This window comes from Carassius auratus, chromosome 36, assembly GCF_003368295.1.
Source record: "Carassius auratus strain Wakin chromosome 36, ASM336829v1, whole genome shotgun sequence".
Taxonomy (NCBI): domain Eukaryota; kingdom Metazoa; phylum Chordata; class Actinopteri; order Cypriniformes; family Cyprinidae; genus Carassius; species Carassius auratus.
Genome location: NC_039278.1, coordinates 5,530,556 through 5,554,357, shown reverse-complemented (window position 1 = coordinate 5,554,357; position 23,802 = coordinate 5,530,556). Strand labels below are relative to the sequence as shown.

Sequence of the window (23,802 nt, the reverse complement as noted above, 5' to 3'; positions counted from 1 at the left end):
ATATTTTATTATATATATATATATATATATATATATATATATGATGTTTTTATATTCGAAACATCCTAGGATTTTCATAAACTCAATTATTTTCATATATTTGTATTTATGTAGCTGACGCTTTTATCCAGAGTCGCTACAAGGAGGAATAAATACAACCGATTAATCCTGAAGGAGCTAGTAATACTAGCAGTGTCTCAATGCCTAATTTTAAGAATAGTCTTACAAAAAAACACACATAAAAAAACATTTTGTTGTCATCTTTGAAATATGCCTTTTTATTATTTTCTTGGCAACAACAGTGCTTATTCAAAGGCATGTCACTGTGTTCATTTATGTTTCAACTATAAGCAATGGCTTTGGTGACCTTTTAGTCAAACAACTGCATCTTTACTAGAGATTTAATGAATAATGAAAAACAGCTGATGTGCAGAAGCTCACAATAGGAGAGTGGGACAGAACAGACTGGACGGTTCATACATTTGGTTGGGGTGAAAGGGAGCAGACTGCTTTGATTTAGACTCTGTTAGTCAGTTGTGTGAGCAACTTTGATTGGGGCATATGATTACGGGTTTCCAAACAGTCTCATAAAAAACCCTGAGCATTATGCAGGACTCAGAGGAATCCAGAAATATGGTAAATACATTTTTTTATTATTATTATGATTATTATATACCTTTATATATTTATTTATTTTTGAAACATGGTCAAATTGAATTTGTACAGTTAAAGTTATTTTGTATATTGTCTTTAGGATATTTTCAGTACTCCATGATTTTATGTTATTGTGAGTTCATTCTGAAAGGAATCAATTCAAAATTCGTAAGGAAAAAATTCCAGACCAGATGGATGGAGTAAATATGAGTGCAGGAAAGAAGGGTGCAAATCCAAGAGAGAAGCGTCTTTCCTCCTCTACCTGGGACAGAAATGGGACGTCCGTACCCTTAGTGCCATCAAATGTACCAATTCCAGGCACCACAAACGAGCCCATCCTTATTTCCATCGGCCCTGCCCACCATTGTCCCTCTGTTTCTGGTGAGTCCCAGGAGCAGGGTCTCTCGAGAGAAGACAACTACAACAGGCATGGATGGAGAAGGGAAAATATGCAATACTACCAGTCAACTGGTGAGGGTGGCATCCCCAAACAAACAATGGATGAACTGAAAAGTGTGTTGCATGAGAGCTCCCTACGCAGTGCAAAAGAGCAAGATGAAAGAGGGAGCTACCCTCCAGGTCACAGAGTGGACTGTAAGCCAGACCAGATGCCATCTAAGAGTTTCAGTACCTTCAAGCCCCTTTCAGAAGCGAGGAGAGCATCCAGACTAAGAGAAGGAAGTTCTGGCTGGGATTCAGCTGGGTCTTCGATGACCGATGGACCTCCCGGCAGGTCCTCTGGTATGAGTTCACCCACAGATGAGACATCCCATGGGGATGAAGCTGGCACATCACACTCAGGTAAGAAAGATGATTTACGGTTGACTCAATTTAACACATTTACGTTAACCTGCTCATCATTCATCTGTGTGTTTGTTACTGTATATTCCTAACAGAAAAGGAAAGTTCACAGGCACTCTCTTTTGCATCTCAAAGCTTCATTTCTGATGTTGAACACATAAAACAACAAATTGCCCAAGAAAACATAAGCTTTGTTCGCTTTGAGGCCACTGATCTTCATGGCGTGTCCCGATCCAAGACAGTTCCTGCTCGATTTTTTCACGTAAATCTTTTTAAATGCCTCTTATAGATTCTGTACTGTAGCAAAGACTATAGAATACCCAAGACATGTCACTCATATAGTTTTGAATGGGGGGAAATGCAACGCTCAATATGGCTGCTCAATCACAGGAAGCCCCGCCTTCTGAATGAAAGAGCCAATCGCTAATCGGTAAAGTCAGCGGGTCACTGCAGTTGCTATTAGAAATCCCGGTTGCTATAGAAACAGTCAACGCTCTGAGACTGGGCATGCGCACTGGCTGATCTGGCCTGAGAAATAAGCTTTTTATAATGCTATTTTACCAAAAGTAACAACATATGACACATTTGTTGTCAGATTTCTTTGGTAATTTCACATATGAAATTTAATCCTTAATTTAGTGAACAGTTTTGGAGAATTTGATGTTTCCCCATTCAAAGAGATAGGAGCTGCACTTGGATGCCCAAGAGGTGTTTCAAAGATGGCCACCGAGTGACATGACTTGTCTTAAAAAGACTTTGGCTGTAGTCAATATAATGATACAATTTTAAGGTGCTGTATGCAAATATCTTTTATACTGAGATGTATTTGTAGGGTGTGGAGAGAGGGGGTTTGTGGTTGACTCCATGGTTGAGGGTTGGTTTAATCTAGCAAGACATCTAACATTACTTAAAGCAGCTTTAATGTTAGTAATAAGTTGTTGATTGTTCAGTGTCCCTTGAAGTAATTGTAGTATTTTTGAAAATACAGGTAAAATGCAGAAAAACTACTTAACAACATTATTCATTATTGACACTACAGGAAAAAGCGGTATATGGCATCCCTATGCCAAGAAGCTACCTAGAGTTAACCCTAAGCCCCAAAGTCAATGAAGTTGATCATCCAAGTGCAGCCAACTTCAGCAGTGATGTCCTCCTGGTTGCAGATCTCTCTACGTTTCAGATCGTTCCCTGGGCAGACCAGACCGCGCGCCTTATCTGTGATCCCTGCACAATCACAGGAGTGCCATTGCGAACATCAACCCGCCTCATAGCCAAGCAGATGCTGGGCCAACTCCAGAGCATGGGATTCTCTCTCCACTCGTCCTTCACGTACGAGTGCTGCATCTTCGGAGCCCCTGAACGAGTGGGACCTAAAGCTGTGTTCTTCCCAGCCACCACGCTGTTGAGCAACTATGATCAACCCTTCCTGCAGCAACTAGTCAGAGGGATGTACTCCATGGGAGTTGACGTCGAAAGCTTCTCATCTGCAAATGGACCAGGACAGATGGAGATTTGCTTCAAACCGCGGTTTGGAATCGATGCTGCAGACAGTGCCTTCACCTTCCGCACAGGAATCAAAGAGATGGCCAGGAAGTTTGATTACATTGCCACCTTTTTTACAGGTGACAGCATCCACAATTCTGGGTTACTCTCCCATAGCCTTTGGGATGCCAGTGGCAGAAGAAGCCTTTTCCACTCGGGCAATGGGGAACTTTCCGAAATTGGTAGAAAGTGGCTCTCGGGTCTTCTCCAGCACTCAGCTGCTCTGAGCTGCCTCTTGGCTCCAGGGATCGGCTGTCGAAACCAGCTTTCCAAAGGCAAGAATTCCAAGAATCATTTTTACGCAACATGCGGCTGCAATGACAACAGCTCCGCCTTCAACGTGAAGGTTCATGGTGGACGGGAGACTCACATCGATAACAAGCTGGGTTCAGCAATGGCCAACCCTTACATCGTGTTGGCAGCCACAATAGCAGCAGGACTGGACGGTATTAGACGGAATCTGAATGGAGAACACGTTCTAAGCAGAGCTCCAGCTAAGCAAAAACAGTTCCCGATCCCTGTTAAACTGGATGATGCTTTAGTAGCTCTGGCAGAGGACAATGTGATTCGTGGAGCACTGGGGGAGCCTTTTGTGCAGTATTTTATTGCCATGAAGCAAGTAGAGATGGAGACCCAAGAGCAGGATGCCGACAGGAACAAGGGACTTGAGTATTTCATTTAACTTCTAAATTTGCTGAATGATTTAGTGTATTTGAACCCAAGAAAACTTATTCCATGACCTTTTGATTTGGTATTAAAGACAAATAATACCTTCCTTGCAAACAAGATTTAACAATAAAATCATACAACTGACTGATATCTGCTGCATTTCATTTACAGCATTAATTCGCCTAAATAGTGTAAACTTTAAAGTTAACAAACTTTTAAAGTAATAGTAATTTGTTTTTATGAATAATCTACTTTTTTTCATTCTTAAGCTTGGACCTAAAATATCAAGAGGAGACAACTGTTGACTCATGAAGTTGCATACGTCATGCTAGATGTTCCCTAAGTTTTGATTGAATAGCATTACAGCTGAATCAAAATTATTCATAAGAATCTGATCTAGCAGGCCTGTCCTGCAGAGTTCCAACTGCCTCAAACACAATGCCTAGATATTTGTGGGAAGTTGTGGCCTAATGGTTAGAGAGTTGGACTAGTAATCCAAAGGTTGTAAGTTTGCGTCTTGGGTCGGCAGGAATTGTAGGTGAGGCGAGCAAATGTACAGTGCTCTCTCCCCCCTCGATACCACGACTGAGGTACCCTTGAGAAAGGCATTGAATGAGCATGTCTCCTTTATGAAACACACCCAAGGGGAAGTTGTGGCCTAGTGGTTAGAGAGATTGACTCCTAACCCTAGGGTTGTGGGTTTGAGTCTTGGTCCGGCGATACCATGACTTAGGTGCCTTTGAGCAAGGCACTGCTCCCCTGTTGCCACAGCATAAATGGCTGCCAATTGCTCTGGGTGTGTGTTCACAGTTTGTGTGTGTGCACTTTGGATGGGTTAAATGCAGAGCACAAATTCAGAGTATGGGTCATGATACCTGGCTGTATGTCATGTCACAGGTAACCCATAGGTTAGCACAAACTGCTAAATTTGACCTTTATAGTAGCCCTGAACTAAACAGACTACAGTAATTTATAGATTGCCTGTATTATGTAAAACTGAATCAAATGACCTTTTGGGACATAAACAAAGAGACAAAATTCAATTCAGACAACCAAAGATCCACTCCAGAGAGGAGACGGTTGATTTTTATTGGCACCAACAAGCATTTGGGAGGGGTACTGAACAAAAACAGATAAGACAGTGGTGGCCTTTCTGATGATTTTTGACAGGCCCAACAGCACTTCAGCAACTTTCTTATCATTTGGCTGCAAATGCAATACATACAACACAATTTTCCTATTTTTGTTATATATCTTTTTTTTTTTCTATTTCAGAGATGAAAACTGGTACCCTGGAGTCTGATCTTAAGGGACTCTTCCCCGAGATATTTTAGTGTACGTATATTTAACCTTGCAGTTGTACCAGTGACAGATCCTAATTTGTAGACTATTGCAGCAAAAACTAAAACAGATCATCTTCAGTTGATTTGAATTGAAAGACTATACATCAACTCTGTCAATACTAAACGAATCTTCAGATTTTATGGTTAACTAGTTACTTCTTAGTAGGGGTAGGGGATCTCATGGATCTTGGCGGGGTGGGGGATCTCATGGATCTGGGTGGGGTGGGGGATTTAGGCGCTGGAGTTGGAGTGGGTGATTTCACAGAGGGAGGTGGAGTAGGGGTTGGGGACTTAACGGAGGGTGTAGGAGTTTGAGGAGGTTGAGGAGTTTGAGGAGTCGGGGTCTTCGCAGACTGTGGAGCGGGTGTAGCTGGCTTGGGGGTCACGACGGGCTTGGCCATCTGTCCCAGTTTGGGCTCAGGGATGTCTCCGCCTTGTTTGTAGACACTGACTGTGATCTCCACAAATTCACCTCCGTACTTGTTCCGTACATTGATGCTGTACTTTCCAGAATCTTCCACTTGCACATTATTGATAGTGAGGCTGGCGAACTTGCCGCCCTCAAAGGTGATCTTGTAGCGGTCGTCAGACACAACTTCCTGCTCATTCTTAAACCAGGTGACCTCTGGGGTGGGGTCACCCCACACTGTGCAAGTTAGACTCAGGCTCTGTAGATGTGAAAGGTCACAAAGTATGTGCAGATGAACTATGAATCAGTCATCAATATAATATATGAACACTTTCTGACAACACAGTTCACTTGTTAGAAATTTGTTAATAGGAAATACGTAGTGTAGGTCTAGTGAACTTGGGAAAAGAAAAGATATACTACCTTCTTCTCCATAATGGTGACAACGTCTGGCAGGCCACCTACCACTCTACCACGGTCTACAGAGAGCAAATAGTTCATATATCACATCTGGACACTATTTACAACTTAAGTAAAAATCTAAAGAATTAATAGGTTTCTGTATAAAAAATTAAGCTGATTTTATAATAAATAGGTTGCTTCCGTTTGTAATATTGCATTTGAGCAGTGCTCAGAAATACTCACTCTTCTCAGCAAAGGCAGCAGCTCTGATGAAAGAAAGAGAGAAAATATCAGTGTGTGTGGGGTTTTTTACCGAGATCCTTAAGAAGAAAATAAGAGAAAATATGAATAAACTGAAGCAATGGAGATTCTCTTACTTCAGTCTTTGGAATTCTGCATAGGCATCGGTGTATGCTGTTGGAACGGAGGAACACATTGCAAGAAGTAAGTAACATTTTAACATAGCACCTGACAAAAAAGTGTTTCCATGATTAAGAAAATTAGAAATAAGTGAGATGCCATTTTTAACCTATTTAATGTAGATTTTGTGTGCAAAATGCCGAGCTTATAGTGTTCAGCAGTCTAGCTTCCACTTGCCTTGTCCAGAAAGGTCAAAGGTGCGAGTGTGTGATTTCGTCCCATCATGAATCTCAATGGTATATTGACCCTTTTCCTTATCTGTGGGCTCACAGATCTGCATCCAGGCCATTTCAGACGTGCCTCCGATTCTCATCTTCTCCGAGGAGGAGATTTTACTCTCTCTAAAGCCAAAACATCCAAAAGAAAATCACTAACACTGGCTATAACCCACCAAATGCAACATGCATTTCTGTCAAATTCTGTTTTGATCTCAAGCTTATATTATCATATAACACATCATATAATTTCATTAGCACAGTCTGAACATATGGTTCTGTATCTTCATGTGGATGTACCTATGAAACCAGCTAGTTTTCATCTCCTCTGTGTAGTATTTCATGTAGCATTGCAGTCTAATGCCCTCCGGTGTGCACTGAAGAACCAGGTCAGAGGCAGAGGAACCTGCAACAAAACATTCAAACTGTAATAGTCATACTATTCTTAATTGGATTTAATCTAATCATTTCAGCCAGTTCATAAAATCAGAAGAGAGTAACCAACATACCAGCAATACTGGCGATTGCATTGATGATATCCTCAAACACTGACAAAAGAGAATAAAAAAAATCATAATCATGACAAATAGTGTTTACATCTATAAATACACTACTGTTTAAAAGTTTAGGGACACTTAAGCTCACCAAGGTGGCATTTATTTGACCAAAAGTGAGGTAAAAACATTAATATTGTGAAATATTATTTTAAAGAACGGTTTCCTATTGGAATACATTTTAAAATTTAATTTATTCCTGCGATGAAAAAGCTGAATTTTACAGCATCATTACTCCAGTCTTCAGTGTCACATGAAATCAATCTAATATGCTGGTTTGCTGCTCAAGAAACATTATCATCAATGTTGAAAACAGTGGTGCTGCTTAATATTCCTTAATTATAAGTCTTTTGATCAATTTAATGTGTCAATGCTGAATAAAAGTATTAACTGCTTAAAAAAAATCTTCCTGACCCCAATCCTTTAAACAGTAATATGTATGTAACACAGTATACATACAGTAAATATATAATTCAGAGATGAGTACCTTTGCCAGAAATTTCATAGACAGAGGTGTCCTTTCCACGGTCATCACCCAGTACAGCTTTGTAAATTCCCTGGTCTTTCCTGGAAAACTGTTAGAACAAAAAAAACAGTTACAATAAAAACGAAGTAATTACATATTCAGAACAACGAAGGTCTAAACTGTTTTTAGACTCTTTAAAGGATTAGCTGCATTTATGCGCGTGCTTTATAAACTTGATCTCTGGAGCGCTGGTTGTCATACCATGGGGATTGGAAGAGAGCAAGATCCAGACATTGGGTTTGGTGGAACTTCAGCAGTGATTCCTTCATCATCTTTAAACCAGGTAAATGTTGTCTCTTTCTTCACATTGGCCAGCTAGAGAGTAAACATTGGCAAGGATAATGATATGAGACTCTGGTATCAATGTTAAACAGTCCTTATATTGCTGGGTTGCGTTTACCTTGCAGACTAGCATCACTGTGCAGTCATCCGTCACATGGAAAGACAGGTACTCTGAGAAGTGAGGGCCTGGGATCACCCGAATAATGTAACTGATTAATAAATGAACACTGACCCCATACTACAAACAATATGGAGAATATGGGGTACAAGTTTGGCATTTTTGTGGTATTTATGTTGCTTCACAAACCTTGTTTTCTGATGTGCTCTTTTCTCTGGAACTCAGCTTCCTTCAGAGCAACTTTGAATGCTAAGATTAGAAAAATACAAAGAACATGTGCTCACAGAGGCTTTATACTTCTGAACTTCTCCCAAAACTGCACTGTACACGGTTAAGCCCTTACCGTCTCCCACAAGAACCAGTGAGCTTTGGCTCTTGGCCTTGCCATCGTGGATCTGAATGGTGTAAGTGCCTTCATTGGCCTTGGTGAAGTGCTCAACAGTCATCTGGATGATTCCAGTAGAAACATCATGGCTGATTTTGTTACCCTAAACACACATTAAAATCATTTTAAAACAGTTTTATCAAGGCTTTTAACTGTGATTAACATATATTACAATAAACATAATTGTTTTATTTTTTCCTAAATGTAAAAAAAAAATGGTTTTTGGGAAACATTGAGTGATATCATATGAGTGAATTGCTGGTCTGTACCTCAGCACTCGTGATGGCTTTATCATTGACGATGAACCTGTAGTTGACAGAGGAGGACAACTTCATAGCCTGCACCCAGAAACGCACGTGACCCTTCTCCAGAATCTCATAGTTCAGCTCCGTCTTCAGTGGAACAACTGATCAAAAAGTAAAACGTAATGCATTTAAACACTAAATCATTCTTAGATGATCTAGATCCTCATGAAATGGCAACCAAAATCATTCCTGAACAATCCACTGGAGACTCACTGGGATGTTTGATGTTGTAGCTCAGCTCAAGCATTTTCTTGAGCTCTGTGAAAGAAAACAGGCATCATATTTATTGAACTTAAGTAAATAAAGAAAGAGATATTTAAACCCAATATCTGACCTTCGTCATTGACTGAGTAACTGGATGAAACTCCATCTGTATCGGTCACCGCGACAGAGTAGATGCCCAGATCCTCCTTCTCAGCATTTACAAATGTCAGCTTGGAGCTTGACAGAACACATTGCAGCTTGTAAATATATACCACTCTGCTACAGAACTTCAATATGCAATGATACTGTAGTAATATACACAACTTGGTCTCATGATTATTTGTAAGTATTTTTCAATTTGATAAACTGATTGCAATTTCGCATGAATATCGTTTGTGCATTTTTGTTCAATCTGTTGACGCTCCCCTTAGAGTTATATTTAGGGCTGGACCTTGGTGGTGGCTTTTAACCCACAAATGTTTGCATACGAGTCAGATTGTACGAATTCATAAAGAATCTCCAACGTCTATGGTACTTTTACATTTTCATGAGACTGGGTTGAATAAATGACAAAAGCCGCACAGATGAGACATACTGTCTTCCAGAGGAGGTGATAGAGACCCTGCTTGATTCAGTGATTTCTTTGTAGGACTTTGACCATGTGAACTTCGAGGTCTCAGAAACATCACAAGCTTCAAAGTTCAAGAAAATGTCTCCGGTCTCATCATCCACGCCACATACAATTTCCTTTGTACCTTAAAAAAAAAAAGAACATCAAAAGTTGTCTCCACCATAGTCCACTTTTTGTCATACGATGAAAGGTGATCCAATTTGCTTCCACTGTAGGGAAAATAGCAGCATGGAATTCCGGCTAAACATCTTTTGTATTCCAATCAAGAAAGGAATATGATTTGGAACAAAACCTATATGCTGCATGTTAAAGAACGGTTGTTGATGAGTGCTTACAGTTAGTAATAATGCAGTATTGCAGTTACCTGGCAGTGCTTTAGCACATACAGGATCGGACACAACTGAAGCTTTTCCAACACCTTTAGCATTCACTGCCCGCACTCTGAACACATATGAAGTTCCAGTCTCTAGTCCAGACACCTACAGATCAGTGCATGAACTTATGAATATTTATTGCACTTATCATATCCATGTTTTTATCTTAATGTTGCCATTTTTCAGTTTTGAAACATAATGAGGGGTTTTGTGATACCTTTAGGTAACAATGCCCAACTGGCTCCGCATTCACGGCGACAAAATCTGATGAGCCCTTCTTAGCCATGTCCAAAAAGTAGCCAGTGATGGGACCAGCTCCGGCGTACACAGGAGGCTTCCACTGCACCAGGATGGAGGTATCACGCACCTCCCAGAAACTAATGTCATATGCTGGGCCTGATAACAAAGAGAGAAATTATGTATTTAGACAAGATGGTATTTTCCGCCGTGCAACCTCGTGACAGCAGCTATTGATGTTTAACTCAATGCAGTTTTTATATTTTCAGGGTACTGACCAGGTTCAGCCATTGTCCAGGCCTCGCAGGCAAAAGCTTTGCTGGGCTCAGATGGAAGGCCAACTCCAGCCAAGTTAGCAGCCTGAATCTTGAACTCGTAGAAAACTCCAGTGGTCAGATTCTCCACCTGGATCCAATCAGGAAAAAAAACACACAACAACTGTTTAAATTTGGAGTAGTTTTTTATTGTATCTGTAAAAATAATAGATTACACAGCAAATGTTCATATCTAAAGCTCTTGAATATGTACCGTGAAGGTCCTGTGGGCAGCCGGACTGGGGCTAACCTCCTTCCAGTCCACTGATTCCGCCTCGCGCTTGTCCAGGTAGTAAGACGTGATCTTAGAGCCGCCTGTGTTTTTGGGGCGTTTCCAGGCCAGGGTCATGGAGGATCCATCACAGTTCAGCAGACTGATGTCGTATGGGGCAGAGGGAGTAGCTGATCATGTGGGACAGAGCGAAAAAACATTATTCAGCAAGACGGATTAAGGTCCTGACGATCACATACAGTATGAGCAACTGGAGCCACTGTGAATCAAATAATAATTGACTGTGAAATTAGATTCTGTTACACTGATATAGTGATAGGTAACATACATCCTACGCAAATTCACAAGCAGCCAAGACTTTGAATGTGAAGAAAAGAAGTGATGTTATTTGGCTTGTGTGCAAATAACAGGCGTGGATCATGTGCTAAATCACTTTAGAAATGGGAATATATCACATACGTACCATACTCCACTGCCCCAACTGTATAAGATAACACAAGTGTTTATATGGCAACGACTTCACAACATGGAGCTTTATTGAAATGTTGAATGAGATTATATGTTATTTCGGAGTCGTCTAAATCTTTTTTCCATTTAAAATCAGTTTGACACCTACACACAAACACAAAGGTGAACTATGTCCTCTCTATTGATGGATATTTTTTGCATAGTGTTACATCTGCAACTGACAAGGTCTGTTTTTGCATGATAATACATCCACACCAATAGGTGTCAGTATAAACTATAAGACCACTGTTGTATTCAGGCCAGTAAATCACAAAAAAATATTATTGTACCTTTAAAATAATAATATTTTACTATATAATTGACCTTTTATTGGATACATCTGCGTATTTTTGTATCTACAACTGACAATGTTTGATAATACATCCACACCAGTAGGTGTCAGTATAAACTACAAGACCACTGCTATATACAGGCCTATCAAACACACACACACACACACACACACACATTATTTAGTGTGACTTTAAATAAAAAATGAATCACCATTTCTGTTAACTAATTGTCTGATCCTAGCTCCTCTTTCCTTTATAACCTTTGTAATACTGCTACAGGAGTCAGCGAAGTCGTATACGTACAAAGAGCAGCATCAATGAAGAGAGGAGCAGATTCCTGTGATTCTTCACTCAAACCGTAAGCATTCACAGCTTGCACACGGAAGACGTAAGTGTCTCCAGGGACCAAACCATGGACCACAAACCTGACAAATGTAAATCCAGATAGTCAAGCACAACGTAAGCCTACTTCCAGAAACCAGTCAAAATCTTTCAAGCAATTCATAAAACTAAATCTGGACAGTTTTGTGTGCATTTTACCTGGTGTGCTTGTAAGGCCTGTGGTTACAAGGGAACCATTTCTTGGAGCCGACCAGAGATGCATCCACGTAATAACCCATGAGGTTGTTGGCGTGTTTCGGGGGCTCCCACTGCACAAAAGCAGAGGTTTTGGTGTTTCTGGAAGCAATCACCTGTCCTGGGGCAGAGGGGACACCTGCACAAACCAAACACACAATTAAAAAAATGTATTTTCACAGGTTTAGCTGGAAGTGGAAGTCTTCCTTGCTGAAAGTGAACATGTTATGGTGGATAAAGGTGGTCTGAGGTGGGACTAAAATTATAAAAGTGAGCCAAACAACAACGAAGTGTCTTGTGGAGGGGGACAGCTTTTAAGATCGTACTGCTTGAAACTTTTGTTAGCGATCTAAGTGATTACCCTTTTCGCAAAGCAGAAGGCTGTGGTAACAAACATACATACCAATGTTCGAAACAACACCTGCAAAATACAGCATAGAAGAAGCATTTGTAGGATAAAAAAAAAACTGAACAACAGCATTTGGGCTTTTTATTTAACACCGCTGTGCATCTGAGAGTTAAACAACCACAACAGCTGGACTCTTATGTTGCAGTTTGACAGTTTACAGCCTTCTTACCATAAGGGTCCACCTTCTGGATGGCTGCTGTGGGCTCTGACGGCTCACTTGAGCCATACTTGTTGACAGTGATTACACGGAAACGGTAAGATTTCTGGTCCTCCATATCATAAAGAGGGTAACGGGGAGATCGCAGCTGGACTGCAGTGTTGACTCTCTGCCAGATGTGACTGTCACCTACACACTAAGTCATGGAGAGTCACAGATGGCCATTATGAGGAGAGTTTCCCCTTAACAACCCAGGAGTTATGGGGAAAAACAACCTATTTACTAGTACTGTAAAATTACATTACATTAATTGTGTATTACATTTAAATATTACATAAAAATACATTTATTTCTTGACTATTGACGGTTTTAAATCTAACACTGTTTATTTTTTAAACTATTGTGATTAAGAAATGTCTATTATTTATTAGATTTTTAGTATTATATCAGAAAAATAAATTACAGATAAAGAAGTGCACACACACCTTCTCAATGAGGTACCACACAGGCACCCGTCCACGAGGGCTAGGTGGTGTCCAGCTCAGAACAACGTATGTTTTGTTTATTTCTGTAGCATGCACATTGGTGGGTGGGTCTGGTATTGTTACATACACTAAACAGGAATAAATCAGATGTATATTTATACAAAATAATACTTAGGGTTTGAAAAAAAAACACACATTAAAACATAATATCTACATATACACTCTCATTTGCAGTGTGTTAGTATCTTAGCTCGAATGTATTGAGACAACAAAGGGAAATAATGATATAAGACCATAAGTATTGTTTAAGAAACTAAATATTAAAAAATTCATTTTGTCATATTTTGGTAAAGAGAATTTTACATTTTAGACCACACTGCAGGAGTTATAATAATAATAATTATTACTTTATAATAATAATTAAAACTTTATTTACTTGGATTTATTTAATCAAGGTGGATTTAATTAATGTGACAGATTATTTCACCCATTTATTTGCTGGCTAAATTCAATCTGAGGAACAGTTTTGGGTTAAATGTGGTGACGACAGTAAATAGGTCTTGGAAAATTATTGGTTAGTTGATTAGTCAGTATACATTTAATATGAGACTTGAATTATTATCATTGCTACCATTTATTCATTGTTGCTCTTGTTGTCAGACCAGTCTGTGCAGCTGACATTACATACATTTGGGAAGTCATATAAACAACATGTTGATATCTCTTTTCTAATTTATCTGATATGCTGTTTACATGACCTCATATTAATTTGGTGATTACATATTAATATTACATGTAATATCTTTATAATATTTTTATAACACTTTTAAAAATGAATTTGTCACAACAAGTGATTAAAATAACAGGACAGATAGAAGACACTTTCCATTCATTTGAATCCTAACTTAAAATCTTGAAGTTGATGAAAAAACTGTGTGGATATGTCATGGTTTTAAAAACTCAAGGTTTATGTTAAACCTTTGCTAGATGGAGTGAATGAATGAAAAATGTACTGTTAAGTTGTAAGGTATTTTGACAGAAACAACATGCAGGTGGTTGGATTGAAAGGACGGAGAGAGATGATATTAATAGCTCGGTGAAAACTGAAATCGAGTGTACCTCCTTGTAGTTCCTCCTGTCGAATCGCAATGTCATATTTCCCTTCGATTTTAATCACTGTTTCAATACATAAACATAATACTTCATTTTCCCATCAGCTTGGGTGTTTCCACTTGAACATTAAACACCAGTCTGTGTTTAAGACTATCATCACAGATGCCTTTAAGATACTGTGTAGAATATATGAGTTTATTTATGTAGATGTGTGTTATTTGGTTTATAGCAACTTACTGTATGTTTTTCAAATGTGACACTAAATGCATATAATGAATTGCAAATTGCTAAAAAAATTAATTAATAAATATAGAAAGTCACATGATTATGAGATTGTCATTGTAAATTCAGAGCAAATATAACAAGTATAAAGCGTAACGCTGCATGTTGCACACTTATCGTGACTGAAGGTTAATGTGTCTGGAGCTTAAAAAAGCTACCTTTTGCTACTGATGTAAGCTCACTTTTTGCTTACTGTAACTGCTCTTTTAAATGACTGTATGTGGGTTATACTGGTCCTGATTTGGCACAAAGATGTCTTTTTCTGCTGAGTTTGTAGTCCTACCTTCCACATCACTCTCCACTTCTGCAGCGGTCACTCCAGAAGACATCCTGGAGGGCAGACTGATGCCATCTTTGTTCACAGCCCTCACTCTGAAGTGATAGGACGCCCCCTCGGTCAGGCCATGGACTGGCAGCTTACACACTTTGACAGGGGAGTCATTGCACTGGACCCAGTCTTTAGTTCCTGACTTACGTCTGCGAGATGCAAGATGTATGTAAGATCATTTAAAATATATCTGAAATTTCTTTTTTTTTTTTTTGTGCATTAAACTCCTAATTATACATCTAAATAATAAAAATGCTAATCATTTCTATTGAAATATTTATTTAAATTAATACATTTACAATTAAATTATTTAAGAATTCCACTCATGGTGTATAATTTTATTTGTAGTGCAGGTTCACCTGTCCACGAAGTATCCAGTGATGGGAGCCTCATGGGTGGTGTTTGGAGGTTTCCAGGAGACCAGGATGTAATCTGCATTGACATCAAAGACTGCAACATCCATGGGGGCTCCAGGGGCCCCAGCCACTGTGGGAGTGGCATCTGTGCAACAAATACAGTATTTTTAATGGATGTAATAAATAATTGAGAGTTTGCTCACACATTTTTTGAATACACTCTCAGGGCAACATGAACGTTTGTGAGTATGCGAAAGCATTGAAATATATTCCATATATTATTTCCACCACCTTCTGTATTCTCTCACAAAAAGTTCCTTGTGTTACCCTCAAAACTTTTTCGCGCAAGTGTAAAGTTTCTTGGGGAATGCAAAAGGGAGACATGATTATTTGCCATAAAATTCAAAAGCATTTAAATATAAATTTTCTTCTGTCTCATATTTTTTCCATCTTCAGAACTTTTTGAATTCTCACAAGAAAGTTTGGGGTTGCTCACAAAATGTTTGCATTCTCTCACAAGTTTTATGAGGGAACACAAAAGCGAGTGCAAACTTTCTCAGGGGAATGCATAATCTAAACGCAGAAGAGTTTGTGAACAAAGGCAAAGGATCGAAATATAATTTTTTCCTCGCATCTCATATTATTTCATCCCCAGAACTTTTACATTTGCTCCCTAAACTTTTGCATTCTCTTAAAAAAGTTGTCCACAAAGTTTCTGGGTGGACAAATTTTGATATAAATGGTCCTCGTATTTTGCATCCCCTTATTGTAGTGATGGTTAGATAACTCATGCATTTATCACTTCTTGTGTACCTTTAACAAACAGGTAAGCACTGTGTTCTGCAGTTCCATCCTTGGTCCAAATGCGAAGCGTGTAAAGACCCTCATCGTCCTTGTTCAGGTGAGGAAGAGTGAGCTTGGCAACCCCACCACCAACAGTCATCTCAGCCCACCTGGATGGCATTAGCAAAGTATCTAAACACACAAATACAAAGTATTAGTATCAGTTTTTCAATGGTTCTAATCTGAATGAGAAACGCAGCATCTCACCATCTCTGTACCACATGGTCTCGGGTGGCAGGTTTGGCAGATCAGGCACCACCACCATGTTAGCCACCAGACTAACAGACTCTCCTTCGGTACCAAACGTCACCCCGAATGATTCCAGCAGGGTCACCTCGAGCTTACTGAGATGAATGCCGCTGAGCAGAGGAACTACAGGAAACACGACAGAAACTCAAGACCACCTGACGATCAGATATGCACCACAGCAACAAACCAGAACACTTGATATGCTTGTGCAAAACTTGTTTACCTAATGTGTTCGTGAGATATAAATACATATTTATTTATGTGTTCATTATTTTAGCACAATGAATTTCCATGACTGTTTTTCGTGATTATTAGATGTTTTAATTTTAGATACTACACTAAGATAAATTCTAACCTACATGAAATATGTAAAAGCTGCAGAAAATATCCACCATAGATATGTCCATGACTTTTAAATATTTTAAAATATTAGGACGATAAGTAAAATATATTTCAATCTTTTGTATTTGCTAATAAAACTTTCGCGTTGCCCTGAAAAACTTTGCTTTCACTCGTAAGACTTTTGTAGTCCTTCCAAAAAGTGATTATTGGATAGTTTTGCGTTCCCTCAAAAAGTAATTATTGGATAAAGTGATTATTGGATAGTTTTGCGTTCCCTCATAAAGTGATTATTGGATATTTTAATTATAAAGATTGCACTCACAATGATCAGTTCCTGACATATATTAAATATTTGAAAGCTGCAAAAATAAAAACATAAATATTTCCTAAAATTACTATCATCTTATAAATATTTGAAATACTTTGAAATATTTTAAGGTTTTAGTCATTTTTAGTACTATGATTAATCATAATTACAACTCATATTACAAAACGTAATATGTATTTAATATATATTTAATTGTATTTATATTTTGTTTGTTTGTTTATTTTAACATTTATTTATGTTTTTATCAAATAAACATCATTTACTTAAATTGCCAAGAAATAAACTTAATCTCTGTTATTATCAGCCCATTGTCTTCACATGTCATATTGATTACATTTCATCTTAAATTTCACATTACAAAAGCAAGTTGTTCTGTTTATATAATTGTCCACAACTCAGTTCTTCCAGATATTATGAGAATAACAATAACTATGAATGCGTGTTGTTTGTATATTCTGCTCTAGGAGGTGTTTACCACACTGCCTTCTGTTTACAGGGACAAATGAACCCTGGGAAAAAATGTGACATTGTTTCCATGTCTTATCAAGCCTCTCTGCCTGGAACAGAACAGATATTTATGGCTCATGATCTCAAGTAAGGATCTTCAGACCTGGACGTCAGCCAAACACAAGCTCCATCTCACCTTGTCCTGGCAGATGGGAGAGCTCTCCTGCCCCTGGTGGCCCTACATGGAAAGACAAGCAAGGTACATTACTAAAAGGCCACTGAAAGATATGAGAAATGAGAAAAAGACACACTCACTCCTGACACAGACAGTAGCCTTGGAGGTGGCCTTTCCATGTGGATTGGTTGCCACAGCACTGTATATTCCAGAATCAGTAACTGCACATCTGCAATCAAACAACACTATTTCACAATGTGAATAAACGGCCTGAAAGCAAGTGTTATAGCCAGAAATATAAAGACTTATCTTCAGTGCATTTCAAAACATACTGCATATTATAGATTTCATTGGCCATATGGGACATACTCATTAAATATCAGATTAGTTCACCCAAAAATCTGAATTTGACCAAATTTAAAATAATCATAATTTACTCATTTTGTTTCAAATGTATGTCATTGCATGACTTACTTTCTTCCATTGAAAACAAAAGAAAATTGTGATATTTTGAAGAGTGTTCATTTGAAGAACGCTGGCAACCAGACCATTTCGGTGACCGTTGATTTCCATTGTGACGTGAAGACGTCTAAATGGTTTTTAACAGGATTTTCTTTTTGGGGGTGAATTAGCTAGCCACTGAATGAGCAATGTCATTAACAAAAGACACTCACAATTATCATTACAGATTATATTCTATATCAAATAACGTTACAAAATAAAGGTGAATGGAATTTTCTAAATTGGAATGTTCAAATAAACAGCAACGTTTTGAAAACAATACAGAGTCACAGTTTTTTTCACTTTTTGGATTAATTATCTTACAGTTGTCTGTGCATATTATAATGGGAAAGAAGACAAAACGTGTTTCATTGTCCGCTGGTGCTCATATGGGTAGTTAACAGGGTGGAAACATGCTCTCTATGTTCCTCACATTTCTTTCAAAATCCATTTGGTATGAGTGGACAGACTTTGCATCCAGAACTTGATCTCACATGACAGCAGTGTGTTGGTCTCTGTCCTTGAAGGAGTGAGAATAGAGCACCGAAATTTGACCTTCAGTCCCTGAGGACTATTTTAGAGCCACTCCTTTTCCTTTGCAATGCATAAGACATGTTTGCCCTAACCAATACTCCATTTTTTCCCCTGTATTTGCGTTATTCAATGTCTCTCTGAGAGTAGTAAAATATGCAACAAGCTTTCCTGAGAATGAATGAGTGTGACTGCGATGGCCAGTGATCTCTGAGAGGCGCTACTGTAACGGCGGCGTCGGGTCTTCACGCGCGTCAGACATTCCAGGATCAAATGACGCACGGCTAAGTTGAGCTGGACCAACAGCTGAGACTTCTTCAAGATGAACCTCACTATGACTAAATTGGAAAGAGTCGCTCTCACAAGTGCTTCATTCACTTTCCCAGGCCATTACAAACGAAAAAACGGTGAGTTGCCCTCACAAAAAGGACCATAAAAGTAGTCATTGTTTGTAAGCTACATCAATCCATGTAAATGAAATTGAAACAATGTGGCCTTGAAAAATTGCCTTCACAGCTGGGGTCACCATTCATACTCTAATTTAAATTTATGGTAAATCTATTTCAGATATTTGCGGAGAGTCAACCTGTCAGCTGTCATTGACAAAACACCTGAAATAAATGCAATGAAATACCACTGAAGGAATACAATACAAACTAGATAACATAAAAAGCAACCCAAAACACCCTTATGAAAATGGAGTTTCTTTCGTTTAAAAAAGAAAACTATTAGAGGCCTAACTGTAAACTGAGGGTGTGTGAGGTTATACCTGCTAATAATCAGACTGTGAACCCCATACTTGTTCTCAATTTTGTACTTTCCAGGCGCGCTCAAGGGTTCAATGGCAACATTATTCCTATACCTGCCAATACAGAGAAATACAGTTCAGTTCAGCTTAGTTTGAACCACATTAGTGAAAAAGAAAAGAAAAAACACACACAAACGCTGAGAAAAAATATATGCACGTGACAGTTCATTCAAGCATGGCTTTCCAAACAATTTACAATGTATTATGAATAAAGTCTGAAGATCCCAATGCTTTTTGTTTCAAATATTCAAATGATATTACAGGTTACGCTGTTGAAGTTTAAGTCAAGGCAAGAAATCATTACCAAAAGCAGATTCTGTGAAGGTTTTGAATATAAAATTGAATCCAAACCATTTGACAATAGGGTTGGGTTTGCCGGACACAGTGCAGAACAGCTTGACCGGAGTCTTCTCCCACACGGTGTGAGATCTCAGACTGACCAGGAAGTCCGGTGCTGTGGGAACCTCAGCAGGAAAATCCGTCCTCAAAGGCATCATTCCCCTCACCTGTTATAATAGAGGAAAGACGGAGTGAAGTGTCCAAGCTAAGCGCTCTGCTTTTCACTTTCATCGTTCAAAATATCTTCTAAATAAGTCTAGACGAGGGTGAGTAAATGATGACAGAATTTTCGGGTATTTTGGAGAGATGTTTAAGATGATGTTTACCTCCCTAGTGATCTCAATGTTGTCTACTTGCTCCTTTGTGGCCACTTTCATCCTGTGCAGCTCGTGCTGCAGCTGAACCAGATCTCTTCCGAAGTGAGCCGCCATTCTCTGATACTCCTGCATGCCTTCAGGAGCCCTGAGCGTGCACAAATTCAAATGCACATGTCAAACTGCACAGAATTAGTCTCAGGAGTACAGTGACACTATCATTTTTGTCATCTGTAAATATGGAAGCGGGCTTCAGGTTTTCTCTTGCACGCTCTTTAAATAGCCTTCTGAACTGTAATAGATGCAGGAGCCAATAAAATCTCACCTCTCCCTGAAGGTTGGCACTGTGTAGGCTTGCTCCGCCATAGCCTCTGTGGCCTGGACCTGCTCCTTCTTCACTACCTGAGAGCTTGATTTCCTGCCACACACATCAGAACAGCATTTGAGTCATGTTTCGATCATGTGACAGACAGCAGGTGCGAGCAGTTGTACTGTTGTGTGAACGTCCGAATTTTACACTGCATTTATTATAGCAGTAAACAGTATATTGTGCATTTACTAAACAGTACTTAAAGCAAGTACACATTTATAAAATTGTAATACTTTGTAATGATGTCAAATTACAAGTTTACCATTAAAGTACATTTTCATTTATTACGTTTTGATCATCTTTTTTTTGCTTTAAAATATATTTATAGCACTCAATTATAATTTTAGCTGTAGTGTGTCATTTGATGTTACATTTGTAAATGTAAATATAAATGTACTAGATTGCAAATAAAATGTTAAATTAGAAACATTTTTAAATACATGACATACAAGTTTCAATAGAAATTATATTAAGGTATAATTTAGGTTACCATGAATGCTTGTCGGTACATTCAGCTGTACACTTTAACCATATTTAAAAGACACAATTAATTATGAAATTACATATCAAGGTGCCTTAACTAAGCGGGTCCAAAAAAAATAAAAATAAAAAAAATCACTACTTTCCAACTGTATTTGATATCATTTTAAAACTATAACACATTTTAATTTAATAATATTCATTTAAGTGTCAGGAAACATTAAATGAAGTTTGCTTTTACAATAATAATATTCATTTAAAGTATACTATTCCCATAACAGGTCCTCTTTTAAAATGTGTTCATGTGGACAAGTAAGTTCTTTGTTCGTCCTCGTTTGTTAGTCGCTTTGGATAAAAGCATCTGCTGAATCCATAAATGCAGAAGTAAATGAACAGATAACAGGAAATGCTAAATTAATGCAGCATGTTTCATTCCACAGCGCTAGCAATGCTTTACAAAACCTGAAAATAAAATGAGCAGTGACTTTGACTGTGTCTGTCGAAGAAGTTTGATTACAAATATGATTAAAATGGTGAATAATTGACCTTGAATCAGTTTTTTTAAAGTATGCTTACAGGTTGATTTTTGAGGGCCAAATTAATAAGAGCAACAGAATCTGTTCTGTAATCTATAGTAAGATTCGGTAAAAGCTGATTTATTCATGCGTGTTAACTTAAACACAACAGACCCAACATTGAAGCAAATCTGACACTTCGCCCCAAAATGTCAAAACAAACCACTTTTTTTCTTGACAGCCGAAAAGCTTCCATGCGCCATGCTTCATATTTTCCTACTGTATGCACAGCGATCTTTCCCCCTTCCTCACTACTGATGTATGACATAATGTAGAGTCTGTTTACAGCACACACTAGCTTTGCTTTCAAGTCACTTGACCTCTGGGTCTCTTATGAAGCAACAAAGAGAGGCGTATTAGTGTAAGCGATCGCTGCTGTGCGTTTAGGGACAGCTCTTCTGGCCCGCTGAAGCCTCAGAGCCAAACTCACACCAAGGCTCTCCATATGCTCGGCCAATCAAATTCAATTCAGCCACATTCCATACCTTGAATGCTGGACAACATGTTTTGAGCTTTGATGTTGCGTTTGCTCCTGCCGATAAAGTGTAACGGCCCTCGCAGGCATGTCGGGAACACTCTGGAAAAGACCTTTGACCACACCAAAACTCATTGTGCAATCTCAATCACCTCTAAAATGGTTTATACTGGACAAAATCTACAATTAAGAATGGTAATTATGAATATGGCACATCTAGTGCTACTATTGTTGGTATTACGTATTAAGTAATATTGGTTGATCGCGGTAAGCATGATGTAATACACAAATGGTTTGATAAATCAAATGATTTAGACCTATAATACAATAAATTGGCTTATAAACGTACACACACTCCTTGATAAAGACCAAAACTGAATATTGCATGCCGCAAATTAATCAATTTAACTGAGTACATTTGTACTTTAGCTACTGGTTGTTGTAAACTAGCAGCAAAACTGTCTCTCCTCACATTCCAGCCCATCAGCAGCTCCACGAGCTCAAGTGCATCACATTACACGCAGAAAGTGAAAAGCTGACCTCAGAATAACTGGCACAACTGACGGACACAAACACACAAACATCTCAAAAATCTGAGCAAAATCCCTTAAGATTTGACCTTTGACCCATACATAATGTGACTTACTGCGCTGGCGATAAGGTCTTGTGTAGAAACAAACCAACAAATGAAATAATTTGTGCAGTTCAGCATTAAACGAACTCTAAAAAAAAAGTACTTAAGAGTAGAACACAACCTATTAGAAAACTGAGTTTTGGCACCAAAACACCCAAAGCCAAAAGTCTAGAATCACTTCAGCTCTAGACACTAGAATCTTTCAATGTTCAATAATATCTTATGATTAAAATAATCAATTGAAATCATATATGTGGAATGCGCCCACTACGATCAACTGGGAAGTGCATGTCCGTGTCCAAATACATATGTGTTAACAGATTAATAAAATAAAGCTGCACTTACCCCAAGAGAAAAGACGAGCTTTGAGTGTTGGAAGAGCAGCCTGAGAGCAGTTGGAAAGCTCCTGCTGATGGAACAAAAATAATGCACTCACTTAGGGAATGCCTTCACTCAGCCGCCCCATGTAAGGACACTCTTAAGACTATATATAGCATTTACCTCAATTTTCAGACCATTTTACCGGCTGAAAGAGGACAAGACAACACATTTAGTTCAACAGGGGAAAATGTTCCTTTTTTCATTTATTTCATGACTCTTGAGAGACACAAATAGAGTCAAATTGGATTTTACCCGAATCCACAACCTCAGAGGGATCAGCGTTGGGAATCTGTAGCCTTGTTTAAGTTCTCACTGACTTCCAAAAGAGAGAAACACATTTTGTACAACGATGGCAACTTTGGGATTCGGCACAATTTTGAAAGATGCTTCAGTTTGTAAATATTTGAAAAAGCAATGGGTTGATGTCAAGACAAGTATTTTTTAATCATTCTTTTAAATAAAAACGACTTCAAAAAGGATGCTGAAGTCGGCATCTTAGGAGCCCTTTTTAGGGTTTTCATCTACTCTCCCTCCCCTGACCTACAGTTGCCAACATCTATTTTTAACAGGAGATAAAACAGAGAGAGAGAGAGAGAGAGAGAGAGTGTGTAATTGACACCCTGTAGTTACAGTACTGCTGCATAAGTCATTAACTAATCAATACTGTCTGTCAAACCAGGCCCTACAGATGTAGAGCAAGAACAGGACAAATATAAAAGTGAAAATACATTTAATGGATAAATGAATCTCATAAATAAAACTAATAAAATAAATGAAACATGCATAAATGGGATATTTAATGTGTAAAATGTATTTAATAAATTATTTAAATTAAATTAAATAAAAACAACTCATGGATGTAAAATAAAATAAGTAAAAATACAAAG

The 23,802-nt window shown here is 38.4% G+C and overlaps 2 protein-coding genes across 4 annotated transcripts; one reads left to right on the top strand and one right to left on the bottom strand.

Annotated features, from left to right (window-relative positions):
- The first annotated feature begins 396 nt into the window (after positions 1–396).
- On the top strand, positions 397–3,813 carry LOC113055033 (lengsin-like). Of its 2 annotated transcripts, none has more exons than XM_026220972.1 (4): positions 397–636; positions 828–1,455; positions 1,551–1,717; positions 2,495–3,813. In XM_026220972.1, exons 1-4 carry the CDS (start codon positions 607–609, stop codon positions 3,677–3,679), a joined length of 2,010 nt encoding a protein of 669 aa, XP_026076757.1. In that variant the 5' UTR covers positions 397–606; the 3' UTR covers positions 3,680–3,813. The 2 variants fall into 2 exon arrangements, with proteins under 2 accessions (XP_026076757.1, XP_026076758.1); XM_026220973.1 differs by having other exon boundaries at positions 399–636; positions 755–1,455.
- A 900-nt stretch (positions 3,814–4,713) lies between these two features.
- Positions 4,714–22,981, bottom strand: myom2a (myomesin 2a). Of its 2 annotated transcripts, XM_026220969.1 has the most exons (39): positions 22,880–22,981; positions 21,911–22,013; positions 20,326–20,418; positions 20,013–20,148; positions 19,699–19,853; positions 19,309–19,401; positions 17,648–17,736; positions 17,529–17,570; positions 16,174–16,338; positions 15,937–16,098; positions 15,127–15,268; positions 14,723–14,916; positions 14,164–14,220; positions 13,045–13,172; positions 12,572–12,755; positions 12,397–12,414; positions 11,958–12,132; positions 11,721–11,842; positions 11,081–11,098; positions 10,600–10,787; positions 10,350–10,476; positions 10,052–10,230; positions 9,825–9,939; positions 9,425–9,584; positions 8,960–9,066; positions 8,839–8,883; positions 8,590–8,726; positions 8,279–8,423; positions 8,125–8,184; positions 7,936–8,003; positions 7,737–7,850; positions 7,497–7,584; positions 6,965–7,003; positions 6,756–6,861; positions 6,418–6,581; positions 6,198–6,234; positions 6,064–6,086; positions 5,842–5,897; positions 5,162–5,677 (listed from the first exon to the last, which is right to left on the bottom strand). In XM_026220969.1, exons 2-39 carry the CDS (start codon positions 21,988–21,990, stop codon positions 5,162–5,164), a joined length of 4,527 nt encoding a protein of 1,508 aa, XP_026076754.1. In that variant the 5' UTR covers positions 21,991–22,013; positions 22,880–22,981. The 2 variants fall into 2 exon arrangements, with proteins under 2 accessions (XP_026076755.1, XP_026076754.1); XM_026220970.1 differs by lacking the exons at positions 12,397–12,414; positions 12,572–12,755; positions 13,045–13,172; positions 14,164–14,220 and having other exon boundaries at positions 4,714–5,677; positions 22,880–22,980.
- Between the last annotated feature and the right edge of the window lie 821 nt (positions 22,982–23,802).